Source organism: Coregonus lavaretus (genome assembly GCF_964263955.1).
Source record: "Coregonus lavaretus genome assembly, chromosome: 12".
Taxonomy (NCBI): Eukaryota; Metazoa; Chordata; class Actinopteri; order Salmoniformes; family Salmonidae; genus Coregonus; species Coregonus lavaretus.
The window spans coordinates 1,766,614-1,778,845 of record NC_139999.1 but is presented as its reverse complement, the minus strand read 5'-3'; the positions used below and the strand labels follow the sequence as shown (position 1 = coordinate 1,778,845).

General features: G+C 45.8%; 1 protein-coding gene across 1 annotated transcript in view; it reads right to left on the bottom strand.

Annotated features, from left to right (window-relative positions):
• Positions 1–12,232, bottom strand: part of LOC311138284 (pyruvate dehydrogenase E1 component subunit beta, mitochondrial) — a gene marked incomplete at its 5' end in the record, with an annotated part of 47,210 nt that overhangs the window by 29,754 nt on the left and 5,224 nt on the right. The window contains 5 exons of the mRNA XM_084172966.1: positions 8,329–8,439; positions 8,757–8,888; positions 9,187–9,340; positions 9,815–9,850; positions 12,161–12,223. Coding sequence (XP_084029092.1) covers positions 8,329–8,439; positions 8,757–8,888; positions 9,187–9,340; positions 9,815–9,850; positions 12,161–12,223 — 496 coding nt within the window. The remainder of the gene's footprint in view (positions 1–8,328; positions 8,440–8,756; positions 8,889–9,186; positions 9,341–9,814; positions 9,851–12,160; positions 12,224–12,232) is intronic.

Genomic DNA, 12,232 nt, shown 5'->3' with positions numbered 1-12,232 from the left:
CAGCAGCTAGAGTAGGTTACACACCTCTGTCTGAGTCTTTACCAGCAGCTACAGTATGTTACACACCTCTGTCTGAGTCTTTACCAGCAGCTACACACCTCCGTCTGAGTCTTTACCAGCAGCTACAGTAGGTTACACACCTCTGTCTGAGTCTTTACCAGCAGCTACAGTAGACTAAACACCTCTGTCTGAGTCTTTACCAGCAGCTACATACCTCCGTCTGAGTCTTCACCAGCAGCTACAGTAGGTTACACACCTCTGTCTGAGTCTTTACCAGCAGCTACACACCTCTGTCTGAGTCTTTACCAGCAGCTACAGTAGGTTACACACCTCTGTCTGAGTCTTTACCAGCAGCTACAGTAGGTTACACACCTCTGTCTGAGTCTTTACCAGCAGCTACAGTAGGCTACACACCTCTGTCTGAGTCTTTACCAGCAGCTACAGTAGGTTACACACCTCTGTCTGAGTCTTTACCAGCAGCTAGAGTAGGTTACACACCTCTGTCTGAGTCTTTACCAGCAGCTACAGTAGATTACACACCTCTGTCTGAGTCTTTACCAGCAGCTACAGTAGGTTACACACCTCTGTCTGAGTCTTTACCAGCAGCTACAGTAGGTTACACACCTCTGTCTGAGTCTTTACCAGCAGCTACAGTAGGTTACACACCTCTGTCTGAGTCTTTACCAGCATCTACAGTAGGTTACACACCTCTGTCTGAGTCTTTACCAGCAGCTACACACCTCTGTCTGAGTCTTTACCAGCAGCTACAGTAGGTTACACACCTCTGTCTGAGTCTTTACCAGCAGCTACAGTAGGTTACACACCTCTGTCTGAGTCTTTACCAGCAGCTACAGTAGGTTACACACCTCTGTCTGAGTCTTTACCAGCAGCTACAGTAGGTTCCACACGTCTGTCTGAGTCTTTACCAGCAGCTACAGTAGGTTACACACCTCTGTCTGAGTCTTTACCAGCAGCTAGAGTAGGTTACACACCTCTGTCTGAGTCTTTACCAGCAGCTACAGTATGTTACACACCTCTGTCTGAGTCTTTACCAGCAGCTACAGTAGGTTACACACCTCTGTCTGAGTCTTTACCAGCAGCTACATACCTCCGTCTGAGACTTTACCAGCAGCTACAGTAGGTTACACACCTCTGTCTGAGTCTTTACCAGCATCTACAGTAGGTTACACACCTCTGTCTGAGTCTTTACCAGCAGCTACACACCTCTGTCTGAGTCTTTACCAGCAGCTACAGTAGGTTACACACCTCTGTCTGAGTCTTTACCAGCAGCTACAGTAGGTTACACACCTCTGTCTGAGTCTTTACCAGCAGCTACAGTAGGTTACACACCTCTGTCTGAGTCTTTACCAGCAGCTACAGTAGGTTACACACCTCTGTCTGAGTCTTTACCAGCAGCTAGAGTAGGTTACACACCTCTGTCTGAGTCTTTACCAGCAGCTACAGTATGTTACACACCTCTGTCTGAGTCTTTACCAGCAGCTACACACCTCCGTCTGAGTCTTTACCAGCAGCTACAGTAGGTTACACACCTCTGTCTGAGTCTTTACCAGCAGCTACAGTAGACTAAACACCTCTGTCTGAGTCTTTACCAGCAGCTACATACCTCCGTCTGAGTCTTCACCAGCAGCTACAGTAGGTTACACACCTCTGTCTGAGTCTTTACCAGCAGCTACACACCTCTGTCTGAGTCTTTACCAGCAGCTACAGTAGGTTACACACCTCTGTCTGAGTCTTTACCAGCAGCTACAGTAGGTTACACACCTCTGTCTGAGTCTTTACCAGCAGCTACAGTAGGTTACACACCTCTGTCTGAGTCTTTACCAGCAGCTAGAGTAGGTTACACACCTCTGTCTGAGTCTTTACCAGCAGCTACAGTATGTTACACACCTCTGCCTGAGTCTTTACCAGCAGCTACAGTAGACTACACACCTCTGTCTGAGTCTTTACCAGCAGCTACACACCTCCGTCTGAGTCTTTACCAGCAGCTACAGTAGGTTACACACCTCTGTCTGAGTCTTTACCAGCATCTACAGTAGGTTACACACCTCTGTCTGAGTCTTTACCAGCAGCTACACACCTCTGTCTGAGTCTTTACCAGCAGCTACAGTAGGTTACACACCTCTGTCTGAGTCTTTACCAGCAGCTACAGTAGGTTACACACCTCTGTCTGAGTCTTTACCAGCAGCTACAGTAGACTACACACCTCTGTCTGAGTCTTTACCAGCAGCTACACACCTCTGTCTGAGTCTTTACCAGCAGCTACAGTAGGTTACACACCTCTGTCTGAGTCTTTACCAGCAGCTACAGTAGACTACACACCTCTGTCTGAGTCTTTACCAGCAGCTACACACCTCTGTCTGAGTCTTTACCAGCAGCTACAGTAGGTTACACACCTCTGTCTGAGTCTTTACCAGCAGCTACAGTAGGTTACACACCTCTGTCTGAGTCTTTACCAGCAGCTACAGTAGACTACACACCTCTGTTTGAGTCTTTACCAGCAGCTACACACCTCCGTCTGAGTCTTTACCAGCAGCTACACACCTCCGTCTGTCTTTACCAGCAGCTACAGTAGGTTACACACCTCTGTCTGAGTCTTTACCAGCAGCTACAGTAGACTACACACCTCTGTCTGAGTCTTTACCAGCAGCTACACACCTCTGTCTGAGTCTTTACCAGCAGCTACAGTAGGCTACACACCTCTGTCTGAGTCTTTACTAGCAGCTACATTAGGTTACACACACCTCTGTCTGAGTCTTTACCAGCAGCTACAGTAGACTACACACCTCTGTCTGAGTCTTTACCAGCAGCTACAGTAGGTTACACACCTCTGTCCGAGTCTTTACCAGCAGCTACAGTACACTACACACCTCTGTCTGAGTCTTTACCAGCAGCTACAGTAGGTTACACACCTCTGTCTGAGTCTTTACCAGCAGCTACAGTAGGTTACACACCTCTGTCTGAGTCTTTACCAGCAGCTACAGTAGGCTACACACCTCTGTCTGAGTCTTTACCAGCAGCTACAGTAGGTTACACACCTCTGTCTGAGTCTTTAACAGCAACTACAGTAGGCTACTAACACCTCTGTCTGAGTCTTTACCAGCAGCTACAGTAGGCTACACACCTCTGTCTGAGTCTTTACTAGCAGCTACATTAGGTTACACACACCTCTGTCTGAGTGTTTACCAGCAGCTACAGTAGGTTACACACCTCTGTCTGAGTCTTTACCAGCAGCTACACACCTCTGTCTGAGTCTTTACCAGCAGCTACAGTAGGCTACACACCTCTGTCTGAGTCTTTACTAGCAGCTACATTAGGTTACACACACCTCTGTCTGAGTGTTTACCAGCAGCTACAGTAGGTTACACACCTCTGTCTGAGTCTTTACCAGCAGCTACAGTAGGTTACACACCTCTGTCTGAGTCTTTACCAGCAGCTACAGTAGGTTACACACCTCTGTCTGAGTCTTTACCAGCAGCTACAGTAGGCTACACACCTCTGTCTGAGTCTTTACCAGCAGCTACAGTAGGTTACACACCTCTGTCTGAGTCTTTACCAGCAGCTACACACCTCTGTCTGAGTCTTTACCAGCAGCTACAGTAGGTTACACACCTCTGTCTGAGTCTTTACCAGCAGCTACACACCTCTGTCTGAGTCTTTACCAGCAGCTACAGTAGGTTACACACCTCTGTCTGAGTCTTTACCAGCAGCTACAGTAGGCTACACACCTCTGTCTGAGTCTTTACCAGCAGCTACAGTAGGCTACACACCTCTGTCTGAGTCTTTACTAGCAGCTACATTAGGTTACACACACCTCTGTCTGAGTGTTTACCAGCAGCTACAGTAGGTTACACACCTCTGTCTGAGTCTTTACCAGCAGCTACACACCTCTGTCTGAGTCTTTACCAGCAGCTACAGTAGGCTACACACCTCTGTCTGAGTCTTTACTAGCAGCTACATTAGGTTACACACACCTCTGTCTGAGTCTTTACCAGCAGCTACAGTAGGTTACACACCTCTGTCCGAGTCTTTACCAGCAGCTACAGTATGTTACACACCTCTGTCTGAGTCTTTACCAGCAGCTACAATACGTTACACACCTCTGTCTGAGTCTTTACCAGCAGCTATAGTAGATTACACACCTCTGTCTGAGTCTTTACCAGCAGCTACAGTAGACTACACACCTCTGTCTGAGTCTTTACCAGCAGCTACACACCTCCGTCTGAGTCTTTACCAGCAGCTACAGTAGGTTACACACCTCTGTCTGAGTCTTTACCAGCAGCTACACATCTCTGTCTGAGTCTTTACCAGCAGCTACAGTAGACTACACACCTCTGTCTGAGTCTTTACCAGCAGCTACAGTAGGTTACACACCTCTGTCTGAGTCTTTACCAGCAGCTACAGTAGGTTACACACCTCTGTCTGAGTCTTTACCAGCATCTACAGTAGGTTACACACCTATAATATAATAATAATAATATAATATGCCATTTAGCAGACGCTTTTATCCAAAGCGACTTACAGTCATGCGTGCATACATTTTTTTTTGTGTATGGGTGGTCCCGGGGATCGAACCCACTACCTTGGCGTTACAAGCGCCGTGCTCTACCAGCTGAGCTACAGAGGACCACCTCTGTCTGAGTCTTTACCAGCAGCAACACACCTCTGTCTGAGTCTTTACCAGCAGCTACAGTAGGTTACACACCTCTGTCTGAGTCTTTACCAGCAGCTACAGTAGACTACACACCTCTGTCTGAGTCTTTACCAGCAGCTACAATAGGCTACACACCTCTGTCTGAGTCTTTACTAGCAGCTACATTAGGTTACACACACCTCTGTCTGAGTGTTTACCAGCAGCTACAGTAGGTTACACACCTCTGTCTGAGTCTTTACCAGCAGCTACACACCTCTGTCTGAGTCTTTACCAGCAGCTACAGTAGGCTACACACCTCTGTCTGAGTCTTTACTAGCAGCTACATTAGGTTACACACACCTCTGTCTGAGTGTTTACCAGCAGCTACAGTAGGTTACACACCTCTGTCTGAGTCTTTACCAGCAGCTACAGTAGGTTACACACCTCTGTCTGAGTCTTTACCAGCAGCTACACACCTCTGTCTGAGTCTTTACCAGCAGCTACAGTAGACTACACACCTCTGTCTGAGTCTTTACCAGCAGCTACAGTAGGTTACACACCTCTGTCTGAGTCTTTACCAGCAGCTACAGTAGGTTACACACCTCTGTCTGAGTCTTTACCAGCAGCAACACACCTCTGTCTGAGTCTTTACCAGCAGCTACAGTAGACTACACACCTCTGTCTGAGTCTTTACCAGCAGCTACAGTAGGCTACAAACCTCTGTCTGAGTCTTTACTAGCAGCTACATTAGGTTACACACACCTCTGTCTGAGTGTTTACCAGCAGCTACAGTAGGTTACACACCTCTGTCTGAGTCTTTACCAGCAGCTACAGACCTCTGTCTGAGTCTTTACCAGCAGCTACAGTAGGCTACACACCTCTGTCTGAGTCTTTACTAGCAGCTACATTAGGTTACACACACCTCTGTCTGAGTGTTTACCAGCAGCTACAGTAGGTTACACACCTCTGTCTGAGTCTTTACCAGCAGCTACAGTAGGTTACACACCTCTGTCTGAGTCTTTACCAGCAGCTACACACCTCTGTCTGAGTCTTTACTAGCAGCTACATTAGGTTACACACACCTCTGTCTGAGTGTTTACCAGCAGCTACAGTAGGCTAAACACCTCTGTCTGAGTCTTTACCAGCAGCTATAGTAGATTACACACCTCTGTCTGAGTCTTTACCAGCAGCTACAGTATGTTACACACCTCTGTCTGAGTCTTTACCAGCAGCTACAGTAGACTACACACCTCTGTCTGAGTCTTTACCAGCAGCTACACACCTCCGTCTGAGTCTTTACCAGCAGCTACAGTTGGTTACACACCTCTGTCTGAGTCTTTACCAGCAGCTACACACCTCTGAGTCTTTACCAGCAGCTACACATCTCTGTCTGAGTCTTTACCAGCAGCTACAGTAGACTACACACCTCTGTCTGAGTCTTTACCAGCAGCTACAGTAGGTTACACACACCTCTGTCTGAGTCTTTACCAGCAGCTACAGTAGGTTACACACCTCTGTCTGAGTCTTTACCAGCAGCTACACACCTCTGAGTCTTTACCAGCAGCTACACACCTCTGTCTGAGTCTTTACCAGCAGCAACACACCTCTGTCTGAGTCTTTACCAGCAGCTACAGTAGGCTACACACCTCTGTCTGAGTCTTTACCAGCAGCTACAGTAGGCTACACACCTCTGTCTGAGTCTTTACCAGCAGCTACACACCTCTGTCTGAGTCTTTACCAGCAGCTACAGTAGGCTACACACCTCTGTCTGAGTCTTTACTAGCAGCTACATTAGGTTACACACACCTCTGTCTGAGTGTTTACCAGCAGCTACAGTAGGTTACACACCTCTGTCTGAGTCTTTACCAGCAGCTACAGTAGGTTACACACCTCTGTCTGAGTCTTTACCAGCAGCTACAGTAGGTTACACACCTCTGTCTGAGTCTTTACCAGCAGCTACAGTAGGCTACACACATCTGTCTGAGTCTTTACCAGCAGCTACAGTAGGTTACACACCTCTGTCTGAGTCTTTACCAGCAGCTACACACCTCTGTCTGAGTCTTTACCAGCAGCTACAGTAGGCTACACACCTCTGTCTGAGTCTTTACCAGCAGCTACACACCTCTGTCTGAGTCTTTACCAGCAGCTATAGTAGGTTACACACCTCTGTCTGAGTCTTTACCAGCAGCTACAATACGTTACACACCTCTGTCTGAGTCTTTACCAGCAGCTATAGTAGATTACACACCTCTGTCTGAGTCTTTACCAGCAGCTACAGTATGTTACACACCTCTGTCTGAGTCTTTACCAGCAGCTACAGTATGTTACACACCTCTGTCTGAGTCTTTACCAGCAGCTACAGTAGGTTACACACCTCTGTCTGAGTCTTTACCAGCAGCTACAATACGTTACACACCTCTGTCTGAGTCTTTACCAGCAGCTATAGTAGATTACACACCTCTGTCTGAGTCTTTACCAGCAGCTACAGTAGGTTACACACCTCTGTCTGAGTCTTTACCAGCAGCTACAGTAGGTTACACACCTCTGTCCGAGTCTTTACCAGCAGCTACAGTAGGCTACACACCTCTGTCTGAGTCTTTACCAGCAGCTACAGTAGACTACACACCTCTGTCTGAGTCTTTACCAGCAGCTACAGTAGGCTACACACCTCTGTCTGAGTCTTTACCAGCAGCTACAGTAGGTTACACACCTCTGTCTGAGTCTTTACCAGCAGCTACAGTAGGTTACACACCTCTGTCCGAGTCTTTACCAGCAGCTACAGTAGGTTACACACCTCTGTCTGAGTCTTTACCAGCAGCTACACACCTCTGAGTCTTTACCAGCAGCTACACATCTCTGTCTGAGTCTTTACCAGCAGCTACAGTAGACTACACACCTCTGTCTGAGTCTTTACCAGCAGCTACAGTAGACTACACACCTCTGTCTGAGTCTTTACCAGCAGCTACACACCTCTGTCTGAGTCTTTACCAGCAGCTACAGTAGGTTACACACCTCTGTCTGAGTCTTTACCAGCAGCTACAGTAGGTTACACACCTCTGTCTGAGTCTTTACCAGCAGCTACACACCTCTGTCTGAGTCTTTACCAGCAGCTACAGTAGGTTACACACCTCTGTCTGAGTCTTTACCAGCAGCTACACACCTCTGTCTGAGTCTTTACCAGCAGCTACACACCTTTGTCTGAGTTTAGGCTGCTGTGGTGCACATTATAGACGATTTAATTCTCGTCATCTGAACATCGGAGTGTCAGCAACAATCATGCATGTCAGTTCAGTGCACACAGCGTACCCAGAGATGTGGGATACATTTTGTAGACCAGACCTGCTGCTGTCTGTTTTAGGCTGTCATCTCAAAACCATCCATCACCAATTCTCTCTCACAATGACACCAATTCACCCTCACAATGAAATCACCAATTATCTCTTACAATGAAATCGGCAATCTCTCACAATGAAATCAATTAACTCAATGAAATCATCAATTATCTCAAATAAATGGATTCTCTCACAACGACGTCAATCTCTCACAATAAAATTATCAATTCTCTCAATGAAATCAATTCTCTCACAATGAAATCATCAATAATCTCTCACAATGTTTTGCCAGGGGAGGTTACAATGAACATTTACATTTTTCGATGTTTAGCTCTTGCTAGTTACCTCGTCTTTCCACCTTGGCCTTTCCGATAGGTACGACAAAGTCTTTATGCATGACCTCCTCAGACAGCTCGAAGGGAACACCATACATCAACTCATTCTCCAGGAACACCACTGTTGGAGGAAAAATACAAGAAAATGTAGTTTTAATTAGCAAGTGTCACCGTGGTTACAGCACAGGAACTTAAAATGTCTATACCAAAAGGACACCAGCAGATCTACAGTGATTCCCTCATCTACGCTACAGGACATCAGCCTTGGACCTTATCCAATACCGTCGAGGGAGCGGATGTGAGGAAACATGAAAAGGCCAATTACACCCTATTCCCTATGTAGAGCACTACTTTTCAACATATCCTTATGGGCCCCTGGTCTAAAGTAGTGACCATATAGGGAATAGGGTGGTATTTGGGACGCAGGTCATTGCTCACCAGGGTTATCGTCTCTGATAGCTGCTTTGAGGAGACCTCTGGCGTCCTCGGAGTTCCAGGGGCTGACTACTTTGAGGCCGGGGCAGTGGCCGTACCAGGCAGCGAAGCACTGGGAGTGTTGGGCTGCAACGCCTGCAGACAGAGGAACACAAAAAAACATGTTTCACCCCAGGACATTACAACTATCCCAGAAAAAAAATCATCAGAAAGGAGCAAGGTGTCTGCATAGATCAATGCAATCCTGGGGACCCAAAGGGGTGCACATTTTTGTTTTTTCCCTAGCACTCACTTGATTCAACAAATCAATTCATTTTCAAGCCTTTGATTATTAACAAGTATGTTACTGCTAGGGGAAAAAAAATTGTTGGGACACCTTTGGTTCCCCAGAAGCAGGATTGGGAAACACTGGCATAGATGTTTGCTTATTTACCTGCGGAGGAGCCGTTGGGGCCGCGGAACACAATGGGGACAGGCTGCGCTCCGGCTGACATGTAGTAGGTCTTAGCAGCTGAGTTGATCACCTGGTCGATGGCTTGCATGGAGAAGTTCCAGGTCATGAACTCACAGATCGGCCTCAGCCCGGCCTGGAAACACATGGGTGCGTCTCAAATGGTACCCTATTCCCTATGTAGTGCACTACTTTAGACCAGAGAATGACCCCCTATTCCCTATATAGTGCACTACTTTAGACCAGAGAATGGCACCCTATTCCCTATGTAGTGCACTACTTTAGACCAGAGAATGGCACCCTATTCCCTATATAGTGCACTACTTTAGACCAGAGAATGGCACCCTATTCCCTATATAGTGCACTACTTTAGACCAGAGAATGGCACCCTATTCCCTATGTAGTGCACTTCCTTTGGCCAGGGCCCGTGCACACAATGAGAAAGCAGACATCTTTCTACCAAAATCAGATGTAGACATTCAATTGTTTGTGTTTTATTACGTTTAACACTCTATATAAAGGGTTAGTGAAGAGATGCTCGTACAACGATACTTTCTATAGGAATATGACATTTCAATACATGCCATTATAATAATACTAATTGACTTACGAATGCAGCACCAACAGCAATGCCAGCAAAGCCCATCTGAAAGGGGAGGAGAAAATGCATCCGTTATCATTCCTTAAGAGACCATCAGACTGACAACATTCTTTAAGAGACCATCAGACTGACAACATTCCTTAAGAGACCATCAGACTGACAACATTCCTTAAGAGACCATCAGACTGACAACATTCCTTAAGAGACCATCAGACTGACAACATTCCTTAAGAGACCATCAGACTGACAACATTCCTTAAGAGACCATCAGACTGACAACATTCCTTAAGAGACCATCAGACTGACAACATTCCTTAAGAGACCATCAGACTGACAACATTCCTTAAGAGACCATCAGACTGACAACATTCCTTAAGAGACCATCAGACTGACAACATTCCTTAAGAGACCATCAGACTGACAACATTCCTTAAGAGACCATCAGACTGACAACATTCCTTAAGAGACCATCAGACTGACAACATTCCTTAAGAGACCATCAGACTGACAACATTCCTTAAGAGACCAACAGACTGACAACATTCCTTAAGAGACCATCAGACTGACAACATTCCTTAAGAGACCAACAGACTGACAGCATTCCTTAAGAGACCATCAGACTGACAACATTCCTTAAGAGACCAACAGAAACAACATTCCTTAAGAGACCATCAGACTGACAACATTCCTTAAGAGACCAACAGAAACAACATTCCTTAAGAGACCATCAGACTGACAACATTCCTTAAGAGACCAGACTGACAACATTCCTTAAGAGACCATCAGACTGACAACATTCCTTAAGAGACCATCAGACTGACAACATTCCTTAAGAGACCATCAGACTGACAACATTCCTTAAGAGACCATCAGACTGACAACATTCCTTAAGAGACCATCAGACTGACAACATTCCTTAAGAGACCATCAGACTGACAACATTCCTTAAGAGACCATCAGACTGACAACATTCCTTAAGAGACCAACAGACTGACAACATTCCTTAAGAGACCAACAGACTGACTACATTCCTTAAGAGACCATCAGACTGACAACATTCCTTAAGAGACCATCAGACTGACAACATTCCTTAAGAGACCATCAGACTGACAACATTCCTTAAGAGACCATCAGACTGACAACATTCCTTAAGAGACCATCAGACTGACAACATTCCTTAAGAGACCATCAGACTGACAACATTCCTTAAGAGACCATCAGACTGACAACATTCCTTAAGAGACCATCAGACTGACAACATTCCTTAAGAGACCATCAGACTGACAACATTCCTTAAGAGACCATCAGACTGACAACATTCCTTAAGAGACCATCAGACTGACAACATTCCTTAAGAGACCATCAGACTGACAACATTCCTTAAGAGACCATCAGACTGACAACATTCCTTAAGAGACCATCAGACTGACAACATTCCTTAAGAGACCATCAGACTGACAACATTCCTTAAGAGACCATCAGACTGACAACATTCCTTAAGAGACCATCAGACTGACAACATTCCTTAAGAGACCATCAGACTGACAACATTCCTTAAGAGACCATCAGACTGACAACATTCCTTAAGAGACCAACAGAAACAACATTCCTTAAGAGACCATCAGACTGACAACATTCCTTAAGAGACCATCAGACTGACAACATTCCTTAAGAGACCATCAGACTGACAACATTCCTTAAGAGACCATCAGACTGACAACATTCCTTAAGAGACCATCAGACTGACAACATTCCTTAAGAGACCAACAGACTGACAACATTCCTTAAGAGACCATCAGACTGACAACATTCCTTAAGAGACCATCAGACTGACAACATTCCTTAAGAGACCATCAGACTGACAACATTCCTTAAGAGACCATCAGACTGACAACATTCCTTAAGAGACCATCAGACTGACAACATTCCTTAAGAGACCATCAGACTGACAACATTCCTTAAGAGACCAACAGACTGACAACATTCCTTAAGAGACCATCAGACTGACAACATTCCTTAAGAGACCATCAGACTGACAACATTCCTTAAGAGACCAACAGACTGACAACATTCCTTAAGAGACCATCAGACTGACAACATTCCTTAAGAGACCATCAGACTGACAACATTCCTTAAGAGACCATCAGACTGACAACATTCCTTAAGAGACCAACAGACTGACAACATTCCTTAAGAGACCATCAGACTGACAACATTCCTTAAGAGACCATCAGACTGACAACATTCCTTAAGAGACCATCAGACTGACAACATTCCTTAAGAGACCATCAGACTGACAACATTCCTTAAGAGACCAACAGAAACAACATTCTAAATAAACAGGGTCTTGTTTACCTCTGTGATTGGAGTGTCGATGATGCGTTTGTCACCATATTTCTTCCACAGCCCCCTGCTGACCTACGAATA